Source organism: Cynocephalus volans, chromosome 10 (genome assembly GCF_027409185.1).
Source record: "Cynocephalus volans isolate mCynVol1 chromosome 10, mCynVol1.pri, whole genome shotgun sequence".
NCBI classification, from domain to species: Eukaryota; Metazoa; Chordata; class Mammalia; order Dermoptera; family Cynocephalidae; genus Cynocephalus; species Cynocephalus volans.
The window spans coordinates 98243262-98269502 of record NC_084469.1 but is presented as its reverse complement, the minus strand read 5'-3'; the positions used below and the strand labels follow the sequence as shown (position 1 = coordinate 98269502).

At 52.3% G+C, this 26241-nt stretch overlaps 2 protein-coding genes and 2 pseudogenes across 5 annotated transcripts; all 4 read left to right on the top strand.

The window, feature by feature from the left end:
• The first annotated feature begins 6305 nt into the window (after window positions 1–6305).
• LOC134387523 (phospholipid phosphatase 3-like) lies at window positions 6306–12240 on the top strand. Its single transcript, XM_063109976.1, has 6 exons — window positions 6306–6429; window positions 8685–8842; window positions 9736–10016; window positions 10096–10153; window positions 11834–12010; window positions 12175–12240. Exons 1-6 carry the CDS (start codon window positions 6306–6308, stop codon window positions 12238–12240), a joined length of 864 nt encoding a protein of 287 aa, XP_062966046.1.
• Window positions 12241–13060: 820 nt separating this feature from the next.
• On the top strand, window positions 13061–14135 carry LOC134387522 (proteasome subunit alpha type-2-like; annotated as a pseudogene).
• Window positions 14136–16444: 2309 nt separating this feature from the next.
• Window positions 16445–21763, top strand: TUBB4A (tubulin beta 4A class IVa). 4 transcript variants are annotated; one of them, XM_063112433.1, is made up of 4 exons: window positions 16445–16534; window positions 17041–17149; window positions 17274–17384; window positions 20706–21763. In XM_063112433.1, exons 1-4 carry the CDS (start codon window positions 16478–16480, stop codon window positions 21761–21763), a joined length of 1335 nt encoding a protein of 444 aa, XP_062968503.1. In that variant the 5' UTR covers window positions 16445–16477. The 4 variants fall into 4 exon arrangements, with proteins under 4 accessions (XP_062968503.1, XP_062968500.1, XP_062968502.1 ...); XM_063112430.1 differs by having other exon boundaries at window positions 16478–16534; window positions 17041–17153; window positions 17269–17384; XM_063112432.1 differs by lacking the exon at window positions 17041–17149 and having other exon boundaries at window positions 16478–16514; window positions 17277–17384.
• A 3579-nt stretch (window positions 21764–25342) lies between these two features.
• LOC134389343 (heterogeneous nuclear ribonucleoprotein A/B-like) lies at window positions 25343–25981 on the top strand (annotated as a pseudogene).
• Window positions 25982–26241: the final 260 nt, after the last annotated feature.

Below are 26241 nucleotides of genomic sequence, written 5' to 3'. Positions count from 1 at the left end.
TGCCTAAGCTGGTAAAGTGACAAAAAGAGGAATTTGGAGGACCGCAAAGTCACCTCCTCAGACAACCGAAATGAAAGTATCCCTCCCTCGCTCAGGCCCTGGTTACATCACCCCATCGGATTTTCTTCCTAGCAGTTTCCACCATCTGAAATGTCCTTGTTCATTTATTTGTTTACTTGCTTACGATTGTCTTCCCCACTAGTTTGTAAGCTCCTAAACAGCATCTTTATCCGCCTTGTTCCAGTATTATCTCCAGTGCCTAGAACATTGCAGGCCTCCATGATATTTACAGAAAGAAAGAAGGAAGGAAATGTAGCATAAAGGTTAAAAGCAGAGGCTCTAGACCCAGCCTCGATGAACTCCAGCCAGGCCAAATCTACTTTTTGCACAGCTTCACAAACTAAGAATTTTTTGCTTGTTTTTAAGTGGCTTCAAAAGAAGTCCAAAGAAGAATAGCTTGTGACATGTGCAGAGTATATGAAATTCAAATGTCAGTGTTCATAAATAAAGTTTTATTGGCACACAGTCATGCTCATTCATTTACGTTGTCTGTGGGGTCTTTTCTGCTACGACAACAGAGTTGAGTAGTTGTGACAAGAGACTGGCTAGCCCACAAAGCCTGAAATATTTACTCTCTGGTCCTTTTTTTTGGCAGCTGGCTGGTATGGGGATCTGAACTCTTGACCTTGGTGTTAAAATATAGCACTCTAACCAGCTGACCAGTTTGTTGGTTAACTGGCCGACCCCAACTCTCTTGTTCTTTTCAGAAAAAAGTTTGCTGTCCCTGCCCTAGAATGTTGAACTCCAGCTCTTCTGATTTTGTGCTGTGTGCTCTTGGGCCAGCTGCTTCACCTCCTGATTCCGCTCATTTTTCACATGTGTCAGATAGGACTAATAGAAGACCCCAGTGGCAGGTCAGTTCAGTCAGTTAGAGCACAGCGTTGTAACACCAAAGTCAAGGGCGTGGTGTTATAACACCAAGGTCAAAGGTTGAGATCCCCATACCCACCAGCTACAAAAAAAAAAAGTAGATCCCCCAAAGGGTGGTTGAGGGCTTGCTGTGAGCACACTGCCAAGCACACAGTAAATGCTCAATAAAGGTGAGCTGTCATTAATTTTATCCCTGAATCCTTTCTACAGCTGTGTGGGAGCCCATCACCCCTGATATGAGGGTACAGAAATGAAGACTCCAAAAGATGAAATCACTTGGCTAACGTCTCACATTGACTGCTCTGAACTCCCCTCTATGCTGGGGGCTTGGCACAGTTCTGTACACCCCCTCTGGGAGGGGAAACAAGGCCTGTCAGCCTGAAGAAGGCTCAGGCCACAGCCAGGGAGCACCATGACGTGCTGTGGTTGGGACATCTGAGCCAGACAACCCCGCCCACCGTGAAGCTCTCGGTATCACCTTCCTAGCACCCTGCATTTGGTGGAGTCACACCTCTGTGCTGTCCCCGAAGTGAGCATGGGCCCTCACTTTCCTCATCTGCAGGGGAGGGCCTGAGCCTCCACACTCACCATCACAGGGATCCAGATGGGGCTTGGGCAGGAAGTAGTTGGAGGGGAGAGAACCCCAGTCCCTGCCTGGGCATCTCTTCCACCTCTGAGGTCAAGTGAACGAGCACCTCTCCCAGGAAGTATGCCTTAATTTGTCCTAGCAGAAATGGTCACTTTCTCTCCAGGATCTCTGTAGCATGCTCCCCATGCTTGGCCAGTCGCCTCCCCCAGTGTCAACTTTTAACTGGCCTGAATCCTAGGTCTCCCCAGGGCAGAGGCAAAACCCCACAGAGTTAGTGGTGTTTGCTGAGTAAATGCGTGGGTGAGAAGGCAAGCAAGTGAGCTGGGGACCGAATGTATGTGTGAAGGGAGAAGAGAAGAAAAAAGGGAAGGAAAGAACCAAGCATGGTTGGCCTTGAACCAAGGGAGTGTTGATATGTGTTGATTGAGGAAAGAGACACAAAGTGGGAAATTGTATCACCCAAATCAATAAACTCTCTGGATAAGCTGGATCTGGGTTTCCGTGGCCCTAGGCAAGCCAGGAAAACACAGATCCAGCACGTCAGTATGTACACCTGGGGTACTGTGTAAGAAATGCAAAGTATTTGTGCAAAGCAATTAAGCTTTGTGGAGCTGGGGTTCATCCCCGGCTACTCCAATGTGATGATGCATATTCTGGAAAATCCATGTGTGTGCATGGCTGTGTTTCCAGTTGAAGGACAGCATAGCAGAGGATCCAAACCTCTTGCCTTCAAATCCCAGCTCTGCTTCTGCCAGCTGTATGATCTTAAGCCAATTCCTTCACTTCTCTGTGCCTCAGTTTCCCCATCTGTGAAGTGAGACTAATACCAGTGACTACCTCGTAGGATTGTTATTCAGAATGAGGGAGCCAGAATAGAGCCTGGCATACAGCAGGTGCTCAATATGGTTAGCCATCATGGCTGCTAACAATAGGTTAGGGAGGCTGATGTGTCCGCGTGACTGTGTATGAGGGTTGATCTTGCAAATGAACCACCGAGGTCCAAAAGCAAGTGCCGACATCCGGGCAAAAATACAGGGACATCTGTTGCAAAATTGCTCAGAATGGAAATGACCTCAACAGTCATCGGAAGGGAATCAGCTCAATGATCAAGCATGAAGATGGTTAACTTATCTCCCTGGGCCTCAACAGAGATCTTCAAGTGTTAAGAAAACAAAGCAAGGTACAAGATGCTCTGTATAGAATATAGGTTTTGTTTTAAAGCAGAGATGTATTTGTATAAAACATTTTTTGAAAGTATGTAAAAAACTCGGGGGAGGCGGTCAGGGGTGAGAGGATGTGAACCTTTTACTGTTTATGATTTTGTCCACTTGCATTTTCCATGTGTTTGGTTTTGTTTTGTTTTTTTAATGTTAAGCACAAAATTGCGGTCAACTGTGCATACACGAAGAAAGAAACCAGTGGCCAGAGATGTTTGGAAGAAGGGAAAATTTAGCACCAGTGACATCAAAGGCAGGAAATGGTGTTTCCCTGTGAAGGGCCGTGGAAGGACACAGAGGCGGGGAAGCCAGAAATGGGGAAGACCCAGGCAGACCCAGGTGGGGCCCAGGGACCTCCCTGAGGGGCAAAAGAAGCCAGATCACTGTGCTGGGAAGCAAGCTAACCTGTCCTGAAAGGGAATCCCAGCAGGGCTATCACCCAGAAGGGACTCTCCAGCTCCCCAGGGGAGGAGCTACTGAACACACACAGTTAGACCAAGGGACACAAAAGACACACCCATTCAAGACATATACAATCACACAGAGACAGACGTGCCATGCAGATATACACACAATCTCACACACACACACACACACACACACACACACACGCCACCTGTATGCACAATCATAGGGTAGCCACCAAAGATAGCCATAGACACACAAAGGACACACATAAGAACACAAGAGATGTATATTCAGGGCATATAATCAAGCACACTGAGAATAGACCACACCTTCATAGACACACAATCACACACATACCAAAACAGATGTGGAGATACACAACACAGCTACACACACAGTTTACACACTGAGACAGACACCCAGAGACCCAACCATAGACACATGGGCAGGCACCATAGCTAGCCATAGACACACACAAGGACACACATTAAGGGCATACAATCACACACACACACAAATAGACACAGAGACACACAATTCAGACACATACAAAATCACCCACACCAATACAGACACCTGGACACAGGCACCCAATCCTGGACACATAGGGGCAGTCACACAGAGCCACACAGTTACATATGGCACACAGTGGCATATACACAATCACATAGAAAGACAGAGGGACCCACAATTACAGAAACACAAAATCACCACATAGAAAGAGTCATGGAGATGCAGAGCCCTGTCACCTCCCCAGGCCTGGGGATGCAGGGTGGGTCACGGTCACACATACCCACAAACACATAAATAGCCTCAAGGAGACTCAAGGACCCTGGGATATACAGTCAGAGACATGCAATATCAGACACCCAGGGACCACCAAGGGCACACAAGTCACACACTGAACAGGCCAAATTTGAGACACGCGAGAGACACCTGAAACAAGAACAAAAAAGGCAGCACAACCAAAGGAACCCAGGCCCCGCCCCAAGAGGAGACCTAGGTCCAACCCTAAAATCACCCAAGAGCCACCTACCCCAAAAGAAGACCCAGGTCTAACCCTAAGACCACCCAAGAACCACTTACCTCAAGAAAAGACCCAGGTCCAACCCTAAGACCACCCAAGAGGCACCTACCCCAAGAAAAGACCCAGGTCCAACTCTAAGACCACCCAAGAGCCCCTTACCCCAAGAAAAGACCCAGGTCCAACCCTGAGACCACCCAAGAGAAGATCCAGGTCCAACTCTAAGATCACCCAAGATCTTTCCCCCCATCCAGAGGAGAGGTAGGCACTACTCCTCAAAACACGCAAGATCCGCCCCGCAGAGGTGACCCACGCCCCAGCCCTCAGACTACCTAAGATCCATCCCCTAAGAGGAGACCCAGGCTCCTCCTTCTGGGGACCTGTCCACTCTGCTCGGTAGCGACGCCCAGTGTGGGCGGCGGGCGCCCCCTGGTGGACCAGGGGCCTCAGTCCAGGGCTGCACGGAGCGGGGTCCCAGGAGCCGAGACGCGTGGGGGGTTCCAGGCTGGGGCGTGGGGAAGGTTGCTCGAGGTCTTCCAAGCATCGCACGCAGAGGCCGGACAGGAAAGAGACTGCAGACGCCGGAGCAGCGAGATGGGCGTCCGGAGCCGCACGGGGCAGGGACTTGGCCGCGGGAACAGAACCGGGGAAGCAGGAGTGGGTTGGAAGCGGGGAGGACCGTGGGACCGAAGACCCCCAGCCGCGGCACTCAGCCCGCCCTGCGACCCCGCCGGGCCGGGGCCGCTCCCGGGACCTTGGAAGAACCGGGCACCCGGAGGCGGATTCCCATTCGGCCGCGCGCGACCAACGAGGACGGCGGGGCGGGGCGGCCGTTGAACGCAGAGCCAAGGGTCCTTGCTGGCCCAGCCATGTCTCTCAGGCAGAAGGTGACGGCCGAGGAGTCGCCCAACACCAGGAATGCCCAGCGCCCAGCCAGGATGACCCCCGACGACCACGTGGGTTTTGCCCCAGGATCCAAGGGACAAGTGGGCCCGGCCCTCCCAGAGTCAACCCGGCTCCCAGCCCCAGCCCACTTCCGGTCATTCTCCCTAGACCCACCCACTTCCACGGCCATCTTCCATCTTCCTCCCAGACTGCCCACTCAGACTCTCCCACTGCTCCTGCCGTTCCTCCTAGACTCCGCCCACTTCCCCGGCCATCAGCCTCCCAGGCCCTGCCCACTCCTCAGTCCCTCCCACTTCCCTTTCATTCTTCCTAGACTCCGCCCACATCCCAGCCATCAGCCCCCCAGGCCCTGCCCACTCCTCAGTCCCTCCCACTTCCTTTTCATTCTTCCTAGACTCCGCCCACTTCCCAGCCATCAGCCCCCCAGGCCCTGCCCACTCCTCAGTCCCTCCCACTTCCCCGTCATTCTTCGTAGACTCCGCCCACTTCCCAGCCATCAGCCTCCCAGGCCCTGCCCACTCCTCAGTCCCTCCCACTTCCCTTTCATTCTTCCTAGACTCCACCCACTTCCCCGGCCATCCTCTTTCCAAGCCCCGCCCACTCGGGTGCTCCCACTTCCCCTTCTCCCTTGGCCCCGCCCACTTACCGGCCGTCTGCCTCCCAGGCCCTGCCCATTCCCCTGCCATACTCGCGTTGCTGCCTTTTAGTCCAGCACCACCCTCTCCGCAGGCTCCGCCCCGTCTGGTCTCCTCTCACATCTTTCCCCCTGTGCTGGGTTCCACCCTTCCAGAGCCCTGCACCCTCTGGCCGGTCCAAGTCTTCTAACCATCCCAACCCCTCATGCGACCTCGCTGGGCACCTTGTGGCCTGCGGGTCTCTAAGACTCTGTCTTATTCCTTCAGGCCCGGCCCCTTCTGTTCTGCCCTACATTCTTCCAGGCCCCGTGCACACCCACCACCCCAGAGCCGCCGCGCCCCTGGTGTGAGATGTGCTGTCCAGTAACTCGCTAAGGTAGCGAGAGAGGCCTCAGTTTCCCCGGCCCCACCCCCTTGGCTGTACCGCCCTAACATGGGACCCCGCCCCGGCCCACGGTGGTCCCCACCATCCCCGCCCGCTTCTCCCCTGCTGGGGCCCAGCCTGGCTCGATAAGAATCCCAGTCCGGGTGGGCATACCCACCCCATCGTCCTCCCTCCTCCACCCCGCCCGCAGTCCATAAAATCACACGCGGTCATGACGCTGCCCGAGTGGAGGGTCCGACACCAGAGCCTGCGGGGAATGACCCCACCCACTCCACTGCCGAGCTCCGCGACCGCCAAGATGTTGGTGGCTTTGGACGTGTTCTGTCTGTTGCTGGGTGAGCCCCCTCCCCACCAGCCTAGAGCACCCTAATCCCGAAATCCAAGGGGTCGTGGAAGCGGTCCGTGTCCCTCTCGGTCTTTACCTGAGGGTCACTAGACTGGGGGCTGTTTGCACTGGGGTGTGTACTTGGGTCGTATGTATGTCCATCCGTGTGTGTCGCAGTGTTTCTGGGGCGTCTGTATCAATGTGTACGAATGGAGAGAAAAGGACCCTCCACAAGTGTGGCTTTTGTGTCCACAACACTTGGTATATATGGCTGTGTGTTTGCCTGTCTCCTGGGTCTGTGTTTATTGTTGGGTTGTGTGTCTAGGTTTGTCTGTGTGTGTGTGTGTTGCATATCTCTGTGTACATCTGACTGTATGTGTGTTGTATGTATGTACGTGGATCTGTGTTGTATTTATATCTGTGTATATGTATGATTCCAAGTGTGTGCGTGCATGTGGGTCTGTATGTAGGTCTAGCTGTCTGTAGTGGGCTCTGTGTGTATCTGGCTCGGTATGTGTGTCTCTCACTGGGTTTCTGTGCATCTCTGTGTGTCACTATCTGACTATGTTGTATTAGCTTAGAAGAGATGGGGTGTTTATGTGTGACTCTGTGGGTGACTCCTACGCATGTACTTAGTCTTTTGGAGCCTGTGACTACGCACATATCTACATTGGAGGTGGGTCCAATGGTATTTGTATATCTGGGTGTGCATCGGGCTCTGTGCAGACCTATGTGTATTATGTGTATATTGTTGCATTGTGTGTCTGTGTGTGTATATCTGACTCTGGATGTCTGGGTCAGACTGTGTGGTTGTATAACTGTGTATGTCAGATTCTATAGGTGTGTATCTGGCATCTGTGTGGATTGTGCTTGCCTGGAATCTAGATGCGTAACTGACATACACCATTGCCCCTCAAATCTCCACTAGGCAGAACCAGTAACCAAAGGCCCCTCTGGGGAGGGGAGGCCAAGCTGGGACAATAGCTTTGCCTCCCCTCATTCAGCCTAGGAAGGGAGTTAGGGGGTGTGGGAGGCTCGTTTCCAGCTGCCTGTCTCTACTAGACCTCAGGGGCCGCAGAAAGAACAGGGTCAAGGAAGCATGGGGGGCTGGGAGGAGGCCTTTGGGGTGGGTGAGTCTGATAGAAAGCTTAGCACCTGCTGGAGACAGGCCCCCAGCCCTGTCTGACCTTAGGATGGTAATGTCAGGAGGGGAGGGGCTCTGGGCCCTGTTCAAACACACATTCACACCAATATCCCCCAACTGAATCAGCTATAGAGCCACAGATGTAAGCATAAACACACACGTAAACCCTGGACACAACCACACACAAATACCAGCACAACCCACACTTCCACAGACACACACTCATAACCTCAGACACACACACAAACACACGCCCAGATCACATACAGGAGCACACACACCCAAACAGGTATCCATCTGCATCACAAGCACATATTCACACCACACATACACACGATGCGTGAGATGTGCACACACCAAGACACACACATCTACATTCATGAACATCTTCAAGCACACAGGGGCATATACCAGGACAAACATACACACACACACACACACACACACACACACAAACACTTCCCTAGACATAGTCATATACGTGCAAAGACACAGAGACTTGCACACACAAAGACACACTTTCATAGCCACAGACTGGCTCACAACTACACAGAAAGCACTTTCATAGCCACAGACTGGCTCACAACTACACAGAAAGACACACCAGAAAACACACATTCACAGATTCACAGAGACCTATTCATATAGCAGGTAACAGAAAAGTCACCCATAAGCTGAGACACACACATGCACACATATGCACCCATGCAAAGACACACAGAGCCACACCCACACACATATACCTGCACTCATCAGGACGCACACACATACAGAAGACTTGAGTTCTCCCACCCTTACCCCCTCATTGTCCTGACCTCTTACCTACCTCATTCACACATCCACAAATGCCACACCTACCCATCCCACCCCCCCTCCCACCATCTCACACACCTGAGGGAGGATGCTGACTGCAGGTGGCTGAGAGGACCCTATCCATGGATGGGTCCCTGGGGCTCTCCCCTCCCTCACCTTCTGGCCAGGTCATCTCCCTGCACAGCCTTCCTGCCCTCCCACCATGTCCAGGCTGTGAAGACACAGGAAGGACCGACTGGCCAGACGGCCTGAGGAGAGTAAGCCTCAGGTGACCCAGCCATGAGTGGGGTCTTCTCTGTCCCCCGCAGTCAGCATCCCCACCCTGCTCTGTGAGAGCGGTTACGTAGCACCCCACTTCCAGGGCTTCTTTTGCGACGACAACACCATCAAATACCCTCGGGTGTCCCATTATGCCATCGAGGACTCGGCACTCATCACCATGGACTTCTTACTCTCCATCTTCATGGTAAGGGGCTGGACACCTTCACCCCGTGTAGTGGTGACATGCCACGGCAAGCTTCACCCTTTCTCTGGCAAAGTTGGAAGCCCTGCCCTAAGGCAGGAGGGAGTCCCACCTCTTTTCCTAATGACATGGGAACTTTCGCTGCTTGATGACATAGAAGAAAACCTTCCCTTGAGGAAAAGGTAAGGCTCAGCCCTTGTTGACACAGGACAGAGGAGACGCCCACCTCTCTGCCTTGAGCATGGAGCAAAAGGAAGTTCAGCTTCTTGCCCTAGTAGACAGGAAACCTTCATCCCTTATATGCATAAAGCAGGAAGCAGTCCTGCCCCTTCTCTGGTGTGCTGGGAAATCTCCTCCTTTCAGACATAGGGGGATCGTCTTGCCTCTTTCTCCTGGTGGAAAAGGAGGTCCCACCATCTGCAAGCATTTGAAAGGAAGTCTATCCTCTCTTCCTGGTGTCACAGGAAGTCCTGCCCCTGACATATATGGGACAAGAAATCCTGCCTATATGTGACATAAAATGTGGGGATGTCCCAGCCCTTTTCCTGGTGTAATGTAGCAGGAAGTCCCAATCCTTTCCCATATGGGACTCTTGCCGATGTCTGACATAAAATAGGGGGATGTCCCACCCCTCTTCTTGGTTAAATGGGAGGCCATGCCCCTAGCCCTAGTGAAATAGGACATCCTGCCCATTGCAGACACAAGGGTGGGAGAAGTCTCCCATTTTTGTGTATGACAAATCGAGAAGCCCTGCCCTTTTGCCTGGTTTAGTGGAAAACCGCACCCCTTCTCCACATGCAGAAGGGAATATGGAAGCTGTCCGAGACAGAGTGCCGAGGATTCTCCACTCTTACTGTCCCCCTGCCCTCAGCAGCGGTGTGCGCCCCACCCCACAGATCAGCCTCGGAGAAATGATCCGTGTCCGGAGCCTGCAGCTGAGCTCGCCAGCCTTATTAAACAGCACCTACATGGTCATGGTCTACAAGCATCTGGGCACCTTCGTCTTCGGCGGCATGGCCAGCTACTCCCTGGCAAACATTGCCAAAATGACCACCGGGAGCCTGCGGCCCCACTTCCTGGCCGTGTGCCAGCCAGACCCAACCTCCTTCAAATGCGAGAGCGGCTACATCACCAACTACAGCTGCACCGGGCACCCTGCCGACATTCTCAATGCCAGGCAAGTGGGTGGGTGGGGAGCATCCCCTCCCCACCCCGGCCACCGCTGATCTCTGCCCTCCTTCCTGCCCATCTCCCAGGAAATCCTTCTATTCTGAGCACGCCTCCTTCGGGATGTACTGCATGGTGTATCTGATGGTGAGTGTTGGCAAGAGGCAGTCCACATACCCAGCAAGGCCAGAGAATGCTCCATTGTCCCCTCACCACCACCCTCTACTCTATACTTGGTGCCAGCAGTGCCAGGCACGGCTTCCACAGAGCTCATGTGTGCCCCTGGAATTGGGAGAGCTTCTGTCCTCTTAAAGGCTCATTTAGCATCCCAGTCCTCCGTCCCACCCCTCCCCACAGCTGGAGAGGGCCTGTGCCAGGCTGGGCCCATGCCCAGGGCCGGGCTCTGCCAGGGCAAGGAGAAAGACCATCAGACCCAGCTGAAGTGCCGGTGAAAGGTCTGTGTGGCAAGGTGGAAGGTGGGGCCAGAGAGGGGGCGGGAAGGACCTCTGGGAAAGAGCCCGTGATCCACAGGCCAGCACACAAAGGCAGCATAGATTCAGGTTCTGGAAACCAATCGCACACGTCGGAGCCAGCCCAGAGCACTCGGGCACAGTGGTGGACAGACGCATGACACAGACAGAGGCTCAGGCCACAGGGCACATGATGGTCACACAGCCACCTCAACACCAGCAACATTTTCTTCCTGAAAGACAACCCATTTGACTGCCAGCCTTTTTTTTTTTTTAATTTCAAAAACCAAGTAACAAAGTAACTACAGCATCCTATAGTGATGAAGACCTGGGGTGTTGGACCTGGAATGCACAGTCTCTGTGGCCTCTATTCCCAGCCTCAACAGTGTGTGACCCTTGGGTGAGATACTCAACCTCCTTGGGCCTCCATTTCCTCATCTGTAAAATGGGCACGCAAACAGCACCTACCTCCTATGGTTGTGGTTTCATGAGTGAAAACATAAACCAGCTGATAGACACTAAAGCACATAGAACAGGGTCTGACCATAGGATCTGGTCTAAACATCGTTATTGTTATCAGTAATAGGACTCCTCCTGTCCCCCACAGGGTGGTTGGATCTGGGATGCATGTCACCAATGCCTCGAGGCTCACAGATGGAGTGGAAGTGTCCCCCTCCTCACCATCACCCTAGGTGCAAACAAATCACATACAACTAGGCCCAGGCCACGAGGCCTTTTTCTGGTTTCAGGGTCCTCAGAAAGGGTAGTCAGTTTTGTGAGCAGAATGTTCTGGGTCTCCAGGAATTCTCTTATCTAGTGCCAATGCCTGATCTCTCCCCCAAAACACATAACAGCCTCTTTCCCATCCTTCCTGCTCATATCTAGGAAGTGGATTTGATGTTTTTAAACGTATTGTTTGAAAACGGGAAATTTTTGGCTTTTGTTTGCCGTTTCAAAATCAGGAGCCCAATCTCTGCTGTTTGAGGGTTCCCTGATGAGTCTGACCCAGTTTGATTGGAAATCTGCCACCTGCAGGAGGTGGGGGTGTTGGGCCACGATATGAGGCTCACCTGTATGGTCTCAGCTGACTGCATGGGAAATCCTCCGTGCAATGTCTAACAGTTCTCCCAACACTAGTGCGTAGCTAATAGGGAAAAACCGTCTTCCAAGGATGGTTTCGGTGGCCACAACCAATACCCTCTTTACACACTGAATTCCATTTTCGTACAAAACTGTCAAGGTAGAATGTCCTGCTTCATAGTCTGGGTCAGGATCAGACAGTCAGGTGGCCACAAAAATGCAGTGCCTCTCGATACCAGCTCCCCGATCTTCAAGGCACTGCGCACCCACCCCCCAGCTCTATGTGCAGGCCCGCTACTGGGGACAGAAGACCAAGCTGTTGCGACCAACCATCCAGTTCCTCTTCTTATCACTGGCTCTGCTCACGGGCTACATCCAGACCTTAGACCATTGGCACCACCCCTACGACATGGTCTTCGGATTCCTGCTGGGAGCCTTGATGGCTTTCTGGGTGGTAGGTGATGCCATGGGACACCTGGGTACCAGGGGGAGTCTGCTCACGTGGGAGCTATGGGCACACCTGGTGGTCTTTACCTTCCAGGACTGGAGCTTAGGAGAGCCAGACTGGGGAGGGGTGACATCGCCCACCCCAAACCCCTCTCCCCTTCATCCCCACAGGCTTTCTATATCTCTGGACTGTCTCTGTATCGGGCAATGCCAGGTCCCAGCAGCCCCGGGCACTAGAAGGCCACCCTCTGCTCTCCATTCTCTTGCCTCTTGCCCTCCCTCTGGATTCCTCCCCTGAGGGCCATCAGGGAGCCCAAGGGATGCTCTGAGATTGAAAAAGATAGTGGTCTCTGCATGGCCTGTACTTTCCAAGGAGCTGTCCCTTCCCAGGTGAGCTAACCAAGGAACACCCCCCCCAACTGCTGAGTCAACACCCCAATTCAGCCGTGTCCTGGCAGGGTGACATAGGAAAACCCCATTTTTCCAGGACTGAGCCCATACCCTAAATCATCCCCTCCCAGCAGGGCCACTTCTGTTTTTATTCTTTTTTTTAAGATTCTTGATATATTAAAAAGTTAAGAAATGCCAACACAGGGTTGACAAATTCTTGATATACATTTGCGTGGGTTGGTAGGCCTCCTGTTTCAATCGGGTACTGTGTCTCTGTGATCAGTTGTAACAAGGCGTTGGGTGATAACCCCGAAAGTCTAAATCGGCGTCACTCAGCCGTGGTACTGTTGACATTGACACTCGGGATCAGATCATTCTTTGCTGTAGGAGCCATCCTGTACATTATGGGATGTGGAGCAGTATACCTGACCTGATCCACTCACTCCATGCCAGGAACACCCCAAAAGCTGTAATAATCAAAGATGTCTCAGACATCAGCAGGTGTCCCCTGGGGGCAGAATCACCCCTGGCTGAGAATTCCCTGGTTAGGGAAGTCCATTGACCCCCAAGAGACTCTGTGTTCCATAATTATCTGGCCTACTGAAGTCCTAGGAAGTAGCACACATTTAAATAAACGCACTGAGAGCTCTCCGGGTAAAGACGGCAGATGCAGCATGGTTACAGCTTTTCACTGACTACTTTCAGCACATCTGGTAAACCTGTCCAGGTTGAATATGCTCTGGCTGCTGTAGCTGGAGGACCCCCTTCAGTGGGAATTAAAGCTGCAAATGGTGTGGTATTTGTGACTGCAGAGAAATAGAAATCCATTCTATATGATGAGCAAGATATATACAGAGCAAAATCAATTACCAAGCATATTAGTTTCTGTTGCTTATAACAGAATACCTGAAACTGGGTAATTCATAGAGAAAATTTATTTCTTACAGTTTTGGAGGCTGGGAAGTCCAAAGTCCAGGGAACACATCTGGTGAGGACCTTCAAAAATGATGGTGACTCTCCACACCACATGGCAACAGGGCTGAGCAAGAGAGAGCTAACCTGCTCACTCACTCTCCATATAAAGCCATCAGAACCACACCCATTACTCTGTGAATGAATCAATCCATTCACAAGGCCACAGTCCTCACAATCTAATCACCTTTTAAAGGCCCCACCTTTCAATTACCGTAATAGGATTTCCCACCCTCAACACTGTCACAGTGGGGATTAATACATGAACCTTTGGGGGACATAATTCAACCCACAGCACCAAGCATGTGGGTTTGGTGTAGAACGCATGGGGCAGTTACAGAGTGCTTGTGCACAGGCTCAAAAACTAGCTCAGCAATACTGATTTCTTGCTAAACTCAGCTGCTGCAGAAAGTAGCTCCCAGACAAAAGAATATACCCAGTCAGGTGGTCTTCATCCATTTGGATTTTCTTCTTTCTGGTTGAAATGAGAGACGACAATATTTATTTCAGTTAGATCCATCTGGAGCTTGCTTTGCCTGGAAAACCACAGCAATGGGAAAGAATTATGTGATGGGGAAACTTTCTTGAGAAAAAATATAAAGAAGATCTGGAACTTCAAGTTCAAGGTGTTCACACAGCCATCCTAATCCTACAGAAAGCTTTGAAGGGGAGATGGCAGAAAATACATACAATTTGGAATCTGCAATGAAACTGGATTTAGGAGGCTTACTCCAATGGACATGAGGCAATAGTTGGCTGCCACACCATAACAATGAAGTGTCTGAAAAATCCAGAATTTCAGATCATGTGTCTACTTAAACATGTTTCAAGTATGCTTTGTTTTGCAGACTTTCTGCATACTTATCTCTACATGGTTTCACGGATTGATGTTTTTAAGTGACACCTATAAATCATAACAAGCTGTTAAATCCAACTTGCAGTGTTTTAGGAGTTAGTAAAATGTTAACAAAGTAATTTCCTGCTGTTTATCACAGTTGATTTCTGGAAACTACATTGCAAAGCAGAATGATGAAATCACTCTTTAGCCTTCATGCAATATTGGTAAAGTCAAATCTTGTTACCCTCTTATACCAAACGTTGCCTACGTTTCGGTAAAGAGAAACTGCCGATTTTGGTAAACATCACTGTTTTTAGAGCTGGGAGAATCTGCAGACTTTCATGGATTTATGAGGCAAGATAGGATGCATAGGTGTTTTTAGGCACTGTTAGGTGTGGCTGAGTAAAACCCCAGGATGCCTTTGAGGTTGTACTGTAGTTATGAAGAGGGCTAAGCAAAATTGGTTTCCTATGGGAAATACCTTATGCGAGTAAATAAAAAATGGTTTTCCGGGGGAAAAATACACACATGCGTACATACATACATGAACTAAGTGGGGAGGGAGAGAGGAGGTAAATCACAGAAGCTGGGGGACCCATCCCAGTCTAACCCATATACCATCTAATCCATCTGGAATTTATTCCAGGGTCTACTGTGAGCTAGAAGTCTCGCTCAAATTTTTTTCCCAAATAACACAGGGTTTCTCAGCCCTAGCCCTATTGACACTTGGGGCCGGATCGTTCCCTGTGATGAGGGCGTCCTGGGCACTGCAGGTGCTGGGTAGCATCCCTGACCTCCACCCGCTCCGTGCCAGAAGCACCCCCCACCCCAGTTGTGACAACCACAAATGTTTCTACACATTGCCTGGGGTCCTCTGGGGGGCAAAATTACCACCTCCCTTCATGTTTGAGAGCCACTGGTCAGAATTAGAGGCCACTGGCAAATGTGAGGTTCGGTAAATGTGAGGTTGGAACCATATGGTCTACATGGCTTCCCCACCCCCAACCTGCAATAAGGCAGAAGTCCTTAAGTTGGGGGGGGTGAGGAGGAGGCTTCCTGGGATGGCAGAGCTGGAGGCTGCCAGCAGAAGGTGGCCCCAAGAGACCTGACCTTCACCTGAGGGGCAGCCCAGGAAATCCTGACCAGCCCCTGATAATAATTGTAATCAAAATGGATACAACTTATTGTTGACTCTGTGCGAGGGTAGACTGGGGCCCCCTTGTTGTTGACTGGGCCATGTCACTGGACCCTCCCAACAGCCCTAAAGGGCAGGCATTCATTACTATTCCTTCTTGCAAATGAGGAAGCTCAGGAAGAGAAAGAAGTGGCCTGTGCAAAGTCATATAGCTAATAAAAGATGCAAAGGTGTGGGAGACGGTTTGTAATGAATTATAACAAGGAATAATAAGGGAGCGAAGAGGCGTTGATCTGGAGGAACAAGGCAGCCCCGGGGGCGGGGGGGGGGAATCACTATCCTCTCTCCTTCCCCCAAATATGTAATTCAGCTATAAGTCCTACTCTCTGTTCCTCCCCAGGCCTGGCTAGGGTGATCCCACCCGGGATGGGCCCAAAGCCCAACATAGGTGTCCAGGGGGAGCCCAGGGTTCCCCCACAATCTCCACCAGCTTCCACAAGCTTCCACAACCAAACACGGAAGGAAGATGATGCTTTTACTGACTCTGCAGCTTTAACACAAGTCCTCAGGGGAACCATGAGCCCTTTACCCCCAGCCCCCCAATCAGATCTCTACTCTGGAGCCCCTAGATCGGCCCCACTAGGAGCCCTCCCGGTTAATGCAAGGGTTCTGGCAAATGAGGTCTAAATGGAATGAGGAGGGAGGCCGTGGACAGAGAAACTGAGGCACGGCCTGGAGGTGGAGGTCGTGGGGATAGAGAAGCGACAGCAATTCTCAGCTCCTTGTGTACCAAGTGCTGCCCCTTCCCCCACTCAATTTCTGCAAAATGCGGGTGGCCGGGCCCGCCTGGGGGCGGGGAGGGATGGAGACGGGGGAGACGGAGCAGAGAGTGGCCCTGGCACGCCCCAGCCCGTACCCCCCGAGGGCTCGGAGCCCGCTGGGGAGGGCGATCCCTGCACCCCCGCACCCTCAGGCCTGGGGCGGGACCAGGGGGCGGAGCGGGCGGTGACCGGCCGTGACGTGAGCCCCGCCTGCTGATATACAGACACCCCGGGGCTCAGGGACAGTGCATCGCCGCCGCCGCAGCCTGTCCCAGCGTCCGCGCCACCGCCGCCGCGTCCACCGTCAGCGCCACCGCCATGCGAGAGATCGTGCACCTGCAGGCCGGCCAGTGCGGCAACCAGATCGGAGCCAAGGTGCGCGGGGGACCGGGCCCGGGGAGGGGTGCCCGAGATGAGCACAGCCGGGTCCTCGAGTTCCCCCCAGAGATCCCCCACCTGGGGCCTTTGGGGGACAGGGTCCCCAAGAGGCCTGCGCCCCGGGGACGGTGGGGGAGGGGGCGCTGGGGGCAGAGACAGGCTGGGAACAAAGAGGCCGATAGGAGTGGGGCCCGGCCTTCGGTCTGCTCGCCACAGCCGGCTTCACAGCTGGAGGACTGTCCCCTCCAGGCGCACAAAGAGACCCCGCCCTTCCCCCCAGGCTGCAGCCCGGGTGCGTTGGCACCAGGCAGCTCCGCTGGGTGCTGACTCTGCACCCCGCCCCCACCTCTTCTTGCTGCCTCATCCTGGCCTGGCCACCATGTCTCAGGTCCCCCACTCACCTTGCTTGGGGGAGAGGAGGCAGCTAGGGAGGTGGTTTGGGGTTCCTGGGACTGGTCACCTGCTTTCCCCTTGCTCAACCCTGCCCACCATCACCCCTCTAGTTTTGGGAGGTGATCAGTGATGAACATGGCATCGACCCCACCGGCACATACCATGGGGACAGTGACCTGCAACTGGAGAGGATCAACGTTTACTACAACGAGGCCACAGGTAGGGCCAAGGAGGCACCTTCCAGAGCAGGGGTGGGGAGTAGCCAGGAGGGGACAGGATGCTCCCAGGAGCCTGTGTGGTTCCTGGTGCTCACCTGAACTCCCCTCCATCTGCTTCCCCGCAGGAGGAAATTATGTCCCCAGAGCAGTACTGGTGGACCTGGAGCCTGGCACCATGGACTCGGTCCGCTCTGGCCCCTTCGGCCAGATCTTTCGGCCTGACAACTTTGTCTTTGGTGAGTCCCCAGCGTGGTACACAAGCAGTGAAGTCCCCTTATTCCTTTTACTTCCAAATGCTTGATGAAAATTTTCTACAGAACATCATCACAGAGTCACAGGGACCGCCCCCCATACCAGTGGCGGAGGCAGACAGCATTCGGGGCTCTGATGGGAATGCCCAGACCACTGTGAGAGCCCTGGGGAGGCATCTGATACAGGAGGGGTTTCAGGGAAGGCTTCCTGGAGGAGGTGGCATTTTTAATTCATCAGCGTGGACCAGAGCCAGACTGTCTGGGTGAGAATTCCAGCTCCGCCACTTCATGCATTTGACAAATAGTTAGTGAGCACCCAGTTTCAGAAGCTGAGGATACAGGCAAGAACAGATCAGACAGAGCTCCTTGCCCCCGTGGCGGGAGATGGACAACAGAGGAGATAGATAAGGAAAACAGAGCCACGGATTGAGTCAGCTAGGGGACTTTGGACAGGCTCCTTAACCTTTCTACACTGCAGTGTCTGCATCTTTAAAACCAATTACCAAATGCAGAAGAGAATCTGCAGGGTAGCAAATTGTGAGGTTTAAAGCCGTTCATATGTGTAAAGAATTTAAAATAGTGCCCAGCACGGTAGAAAAGGTAAATAAGTGTTTGTTGCTGTGATTTTCATGATCATTATTACTATCTGAAGCCTAAAGGATGAGTAGGACTTGGACCAGCCAAGGGGCATTGAAGGGAGGAAAGAAGTGCAAGACAGATGGAACAGCATATGGGAAGACAGTGGGGACATTTTTGGCACTTAGACTCAAGGGTGCCTTCCGCTCTGTGACTGTCATTCTGGGAAAGCTTTCCTGGATCAAGCTGGCTGTACACCCCCACCCCGGCCTCAGGCCCAGATTCCACCCTCTCCCAGCACCCCAGTATCCAACCTCCTCTGAGCATGGGTGGTTTAAAGGCTGGAGTCTAGGGACTGACGAGCCAAGCTGGGTGACCTTGGGCAGGTGACTTTCCCTCTCTGATCTGTGCAAAGATGCTGAAAGACAGTAATGCCCCTTTATAGATGTGGCTGATAATAGATTCTCAAGAAATGGCTTTAGAAAGACAAGATGAGACGGCTGGCTGGTTAGCTCAGTTGGTTAGATCATGGTGTTGATACCACCAAGGTCAAGGGTTCAGATCTCCATACTGGCCAGCTGCCAAAAAAAAGAAAAGAAATAAGAAATGAGGGGGCCGGCCTGTGGCTCACTCGGGAGAGTGCGGTGCTGATAACACCAAGGCCCCGGGTTCGGATCCCATATAGGGATGGCCGGTTTGCTCACTGGGTGAGCGTGGTGCTGACAACGCCAAGTCAAGGGTTAAGATCCCCTTACCGGTCATCTTTTAAAAAAAAAAGAAATAAGAAATGAGGCTAGCCAAAGGGCATGAGGGATTCTAGGATGGCCATGGGTGGCTGGCGGATGGGCCAAGAGATTCTGCAGCCTCTGGGAGGTGGGGGCGGGAGGTGATAAAAGTGTGGACCCAAAAGCCAGACTGCCTCGTTCCTGGCTGCGTCACTTGCTTGAGGGGTGACTTTCCACACATGACCTAACCTCTCTGTGCCTCCATTTTCTCACCTATAAAATGGAAGTAAGAAGAGTGTGTACATATGGGCCTCAGAGATTTGGGGGAAAGATTCAGAGATGCAGGACATGCCCTGCATCTCGCATATTGTTCTTCTTTGTTGGGGGGGCAGGGAGCGGCAGCTGGCCGGTAGGGGGTCCAAACCCCTGACCTTGGTGTTATAAGGCCACACTCCAACCAACTGAGCTAACCTGCCAGCCCACATTTAGCATATTTTAGATGCTAGAAGCAGTCCATTGTTGAGTAAGAACAGCAACTACTGTGTGCCAGACACAGGTAGGACCAAGACAAAGTCCTTATCCTCCACGAGGTTATGTTCTAGGAGGGGGAGACAGACACAAGCAGAAAAACAAAAGGATATATATATAAGGTAGAGTAGTGACAGGGACTATGTAGCAAAATAAAACAAGGTAAGGAGACGGAGGACAAAGAGGAGGGTTCATTACAGATCGGGGGCTGAGGATGGTCAGAGATGGCTTCCCTGAGGAGGTGACATTGAACAGAGACCTGAAGAAGGTGAGAGAGGAGCCGTGTAAAGGAAAAAGCATTCCAGGCAGCACGAACAGCCAATGCAAAAGTTCTAAGGTGGGACCGAGCCTGGTGTGTGGGAGGAACAGTGAGGCGGCCCGTGAGGCTGCAGCAGAGTGAGCGAGGGGACAGAGGGAGGACAGGAGGACGGGGGGGACGGGGCAGGTTGTGCAGGGACTTGTGGGCCGTGGGGAGGACTTGGGCTGGTCCCCTGATGGAGGTGGGAGCCACGGAGGGCTGTGGGCAGAGGACGGACAGGACCTGACTCAGGTGCTCACAGGCGCCCTCTGGTGGCTTCAAGGAGAACAGACCGTGAGGTGAGGGTAGGAGTTGGGGGACCAGGGCATGGGGGCTGTGGGCAAGGATGGGACGGACCAAGGTGGAGGCAGAGGAAGGGGCGAGAAAGAGTGTTGCCTGTTCACAATAATATTCTAATAATAATGTTCTAGGTGTAATCCTTGTCCTCCTGCAGCTTGCATTTCACTGCGAGATTATAGACAATAAACGTGATTAATAAGAGAACAGGATTGTCAATGCCACAGAGAAAAATACAGCAGGGAAGAAGAACAAGAAATGGGGAGGGCTTGTATTTGTGCATAGGGCACTCAAGGAAAGCCTCGCTGAGGCTGACAAAGTCCTGAGGGAGGTGAGGAGGGACTTTGGGACAGGCTGGGGGAGCAACGTGCCAGGCAGAGGGAACAGCACGTTCAAAGGCCCTGGGGCAGGACTGAGCCTGGCGTGTGGGAGGAACAGCGAGGAGACCCAGGTGTCTGGAACAGAGTGAGCCACGGGGAGAGAGGAAGGCGGGTAGGGCAGAGAGGGGACAGGGGCAGGTGGTGAGGGGGACTTGGGCTTTTAGTGAAAGATGGGAGTCCTGGGATGATACTGAGCTAAGATGGAACATGATTTGATTTAGGTTTTACTGGGATCCTTCTGGCTGGTGGGTGAACGGGGCAGAGATGAAAGCAGATAGAACACATAATAATATGAATCATCTTAATGTTAACTCTTCATTCTTTTACTGTTTTTTTTTTGGTTGTTGGCTCGGTTGGGTTTTTTGCAGCTGACCAGTATGGGGTGTTTCTATTTTTGATACTGTTGTTATTAGTCATGACCTAGGGGTCCTCTAAGTGGTGACAGGGTTAGGGTAGGGGCCTCCCCTAAGCGCCCGTGTGTCCCCTCCCTGTTCCTCCCCAGGCCAATCCGGAGCCGGCAACAACTGGGCCAAGGGGCACTACACGGAGGGCGCGGAGCTGGTGGACGCCGTCCTGGACGTGGTGCGCAAGGAGGCCGAGAGCTGCGACTGCCTGCAGGGCTTCCAGCTGACGCACTCGCTGGGCGGGGGCACCGGCTCGGGCATGGGCACGCTGCTCATCAGCAAGATCCGGGAGGAGTTTCCGGACAGGATCATGAACACCTTCAGCGTGGTGCCCTCGCCCAAGGTGTCGGACACGGTGGTGGAGCCCTACAACGCCACCCTGTCCGTGCACCAGCTGGTGGAGAACACGGACGAGACCTACTGCATCGACAACGAGGCCCTGTACGACATCTGCTTCCGCACCCTCAAGCTGACCACGCCCACCTACGGGGACCTCAACCACCTGGTGTCGGCCACCATGAGCGGGGTCACCACGTGCCTGCGCTTCCCGGGCCAGCTGAACGCCGACCTGCGCAAGCTGGCCGTGAACATGGTGCCCTTCCCGCGCCTGCACTTCTTCATGCCCGGCTTCGCGCCGCTCACCAGCCGCGGCAGCCAGCAGTACCGCGCGCTCACGGTGCCCGAGCTCACGCAGCAGATGTTCGACGCCAAGAACATGATGGCCGCCTGCGACCCGCGCCACGGCCGCTACCTGACGGTGGCCGCCGTGTTCCGGGGCCGCATGTCCATGAAGGAGGTGGACGAGCAGATGCTGAGCGTGCAGAGCAAGAACAGCAGCTACTTCGTGGAGTGGATCCCCAACAACGTGAAGACGGCCGTGTGCGACATCCCGCCGCGCGGCCTCAAGATGGCGGCCACCTTCATCGGCAACAGCACGGCCATCCAGGAGCTGTTCAAGCGCATCTCGGAGCAGTTCACCGCCATGTTCCGGCGCAAGGCCTTCCTGCACTGGTACACGGGCGAGGGCATGGACGAGATGGAGTTCACCGAGGCCGAGAGCAACATGAACGACCTGGTGTCCGAGTACCAGCAGTACCAGGACGCCACGGCCGAGGAAGGCGAGTTCGAGGAGGAGGCCGAGGAGGAGGTGGCCTAGGCCCCGTGCGGCTCCGCGGCTGCCCCTGGCTCGCCTCTGACCTCCGACCCCCGGAACCCCGCTTCCCCTGCAAGGCTGACGCACCTCTGACCTTCCGACCCCATGAACGTCACTGGGCCCCGCCCCTGACGATACCCTTGGAGCCCACGTCACCTCTGCCCACTTCTTCCCGGACCTGCCTTTGGCCTTTGAGCTCTTTCAACTTTGACATGCTCAGGAGCCCTGCTTCACCCCTTCTGACCCCACAAACCCCACCTTTAATTCCACCCTGGAGCCCTCTTTCACCCCTCATGAACCCCATTTCCCCTCTAGATCTCCAAGCCCTGGTTGACTTTTGACCCCTCCCTCTGAGCCTCACTTCACTTCTGACCTTGCCTCACCTTTGACCCCATGGCCCCAGCTCCCCTGTGACCCCACCTCCTCTCTGACTCCCATAAGACCCCACTTCCTCCCTGACCTCACTCCGCCCAGCTCCTGCCCACCTTGGCTCACCTGGGGTGGGGGCCGGCTGTTGCTGGGGGAGAAACAAGGCCTGGAGCCTGTGAGGAAGAGTGATTGTGCCCTCCGCCCCCCATCCTCCCCTTCCCTGCCTCACCCTCGATGAATAAATTAATTGTTGTCCTAGCACATTTCTGCCGAGTTCCTTTTTCACCTTCATGTGCAGCAAGCAAAGAAAGGCTCCTCCGTACAGGGTGGAGATGGGCACAGAGGGGCGTCTAATCTTGGAGTAGAGGGATGTCGGGGAGGGGGCCAAGATGTTGGAGTCAGACAAGACTATGCCACTAACTGACCATGTGGTGTTGAGTAAGACATGTGTCTTCTCTGAGCCTCAATTTCCTCACCTGTAAAATGGGATCATATGTTTTCCCCATGATCCCCATACACCCACCTTAGGGTTGTTTGTGAGGATTCGAGGAGATCTCATGGGCACAGAGTGGGTGCCCCATGATGGAGCTGCTGCCATCCTCTGGGGGGCGTCTTGCAAATATGGAAGGCAGGACACTCAGGAATCTCCAGAGAAGGGTGCTGGGGAGATGGCAGCCTGAGCTAGCACCCAAGTGGTAGTCTTCCCAGAATAACAAGGTAGCTCAGACATTTGGAGCACTTCAGCATGCCCAGTACATGCCTCATCTCATGGAACCCTCTCAACAACCCTACAAGGTCTGAGTTTTTATCCCCTTTCAAACCAAAGTTTAGATAAATAAAGTGTATCAGTTAGCTTTTGCTGCATAACAAACTATCCCCCAAAACTTAGTGGCCTAAAACAAAAGCAAGTATGTTTTTGGCTCCCACATCTGTAATTTGGACAAGGCTTGGCAAATCAATTCATCTCTGCTCCCCATGGTATCTGCTGGAACATCTCAGCTAGTGGCTCACAGTTGACCAGAAAGTTGGTGCCAACTGTTGGCTGGGGGCTCAGCAGGAGTTGATCAGAACAAGGGTCCCAGTGCCTCGCCGTGTGGGCTTCTCTGTAGTCTGCTTGGAATTCCTCACAGCATGGTGGCTGTGTTCGCCAAGAAGCAAACATCCCAAGAGACCAAGGCAGAAGTAAATGCAGGTGAAAAACACACTGCTCTTTTATGACCTAGCTTCAAAAGTCACCTAGTGTCACTTCCTCCAGACTCCTAGTCAAGGCAATCGCAAAGCATTGCTCAGATGCAAGGGGATGGGATATAGACTCTACCTGTTGGATGCAGGTTGGTAGGATTATAGAAGGGCATGTAAGATGGGAGATTACAATTTGGCACACAAAGTCACCTGCCCATGGTCTCATGGCTAGTAAGCAGTGAGCTGGGATTCAAACCCTGCCACTTGAACTTTAAAATTCAGACATCACTTTGTCAGCCAGAGCTCACTGCGGGGACCCCTGTAAGTATATTAAGCAGAAAGAGATTGAATACAAGGATTTGGGAGCTTGCAACACTGTTGGAGGGGCTGACAGAATGGGCTATAAGCCAGTGCTCTCAAACTTTCATGTACAAAAAGAATCTCTAGAAAAACTTGCTAAAACACAGCTTCCTGGGTCCCACCCTGTTTCTGATTCAGTAAGTAGGTTTGCGGTGGAAGCCAAGACAGTATTTTTAACAAGTTCCCAGATGATGCTAATGATTTGCAAATGACATCACACTGAGTAGCACTAGACTAGGTTGTGCTTCCAGAAAGGACCCTTGGAGACACCACACAGCTGAGCCACCAGGGGGCTGCTTCCTCTGTACAGAGAGAAACGTGGAGAACCACCTGGTGGAAGGCTGCCACCAGGACTATGGAGTTCAAGAACACCTCTTAACACCCACAGACCAGGAGATAGGTCCAGTGGAGAACAAAACTTCAGTAAAATATCTGTTGGTTAGAGCACAGCCTTATAATACCAAGCTCATGGGTTCAGGTCCCCACACCAACCTACTGCCAAAACAAAACAAAATCATTAAAATACAAGCTCAGCTGGTTAGAGCACAGCCTTATAACACCAAGTTCATGGGTTCAAATCCCCATGCTGTCCAGCTGCCAAAAAAAATTTTTTTTCGTTAAAATAAATCCCACACCTCCACAATTCTGCTTCTCAGCAGGATAAACACACACTTACACACCGTCTTACTTTCACTTTTCAAATCTCTCATGAGCATTTCTAAATGGTAGAACCAATTCTGCGTCTAGAACCAGAGCTGCAAGGGCATCTGGGACATGTAGTTGTTTTGCAGGCTCTGCATTAGGACGACAAACCAGGATAAAGGGTTGGTGGGAGGGAGGGATGCTAAGAGCCAATCAACTATGTCTACCACACTCTGTGTGAGACCACCAGACCCAGGCTGGGGCCCTAGCCCTCTTACTGGGTCGCATCCCAGCCAGGAGTAAGAAGCATAAGGAAGGAAGCCTGAACATTCAGCTCGCAGTAACCACCAACTCAGCAGACCCTGCACAGCGCTGCCTGGCAGACCAGAAAGACAATGAATGGCAGTGTGGCAGGTGGACCTGGGTTTGATTCCCCAGCTCTGTGCCTTTCTTCCTTGAACAAGGCACTGTATTACTCTGAATCATAACTTTTCCTCTAGATTAGAAGAATCACAATTCCAGCCAGCCCTGCATCCTCTTCAAGAACTGAACAGAAAAGTACTTTTCTCAGCTGTCAAATCCTGTCTCTAATCAGAGCAGACTTTGGCATCCCCTTGAAGGAAAATAAAAGTGGTGCTCACATAGCAAAATGTGCCAGGAAGTGATTCTGGCTCTTTGTCATCTCCAACCTAATGTTGCCACAGAAGAACTCCTGATTCTACACCTAAAAATATCGTCTTCCCCAATAAACTGCATCACGATCCACCCAGATGCTCAAACCCCAACTCCAGGACTTAGTCTTGATTCTTTGTTTCCCACACCCAAAATTGTGTTATTCTCATCTTTTGCTGTGTCCACTTGTCTCTGCCTCCAAAATGTATCCCAAGAGATTAGAACCATGATCCTCAGCTGGGGACTTCTGGCCTCTGAGCATTAAAGAAGAAAATGGAAGTGACTTTGGTATAAAAAAAAAAAAAAAAAAAAATCCACAAGACAGAGGGAACTGAAATAAAACTGAGCCTGGAAAAAATGTTCGTTGGTGGCCTGAGCTGAGATATCAGCAAAACAGCCTTAAAGGACTATTTTACAAAATTTGAAGAGGTTATTGACTATACAATAAAAATGGATCCCAATGCTGGACGGTCAAGAGGACTTGGATTTATCCTTTTCAAAGATGCGGGCAGTGTGGAGAAGGTCCTAGACCAGAGGAGCGCAGGCTGGATGGCCGTGTCATTGACCCTAAAAAGGCCATAGCTATGAGGAAGGAGCGGGTGAAGAAAATCTTTGTGGGAGGTCTGAATCCTGAAGCCACCAAGGAAAAGATCAGGGAGTACTTTGGCAAGTTTAGGGAGGTCAAGGCTATTGAGCTTTTAATGGATTCAAAGTCAAACAAAAGACAAGGTTTTGTGTTTACCACCTTTGAAAAAGAAGAACCTGTGGAGAAGGTCCTGGAGAAAATGTTCCATACTATCAGTGGAAGCAAGTTCAAAATCAAGGTGGCCCAGCCCAAAGAGGTCTATCGCCAGCAGCACTATGGCTCTGGGGGCCGTGGAAACCACAACCAAGGGAAACTGAGGCAGTGGTGGCTGTGGTGTTGGCCAGGGTAGTACAAATTATGGGAGGAGCCAGAGACGTGGTGGCCATCAGAATAACAACAAGCCATACTGAGGCAACAGCAGGAACAAGTGACCAACCAACCGACCACACACACTTTGTCTGGATATGGAGTGAACACAATTATGTACCAAATTTAATTTGGCAAACTTTCGACAGCCTTTTTTACATGTCCCATGTGCATCTTATTTAAAATACGACCCCCACCCCCTGGAAATCACTCTCCTGTTTACTATTTCCATAGCTCTAGTTGTTTTAGGCAGTGTGGGTCGTCTCAGAAGCCAGGACAGCATTGTGGGCTGATCCTACTACCA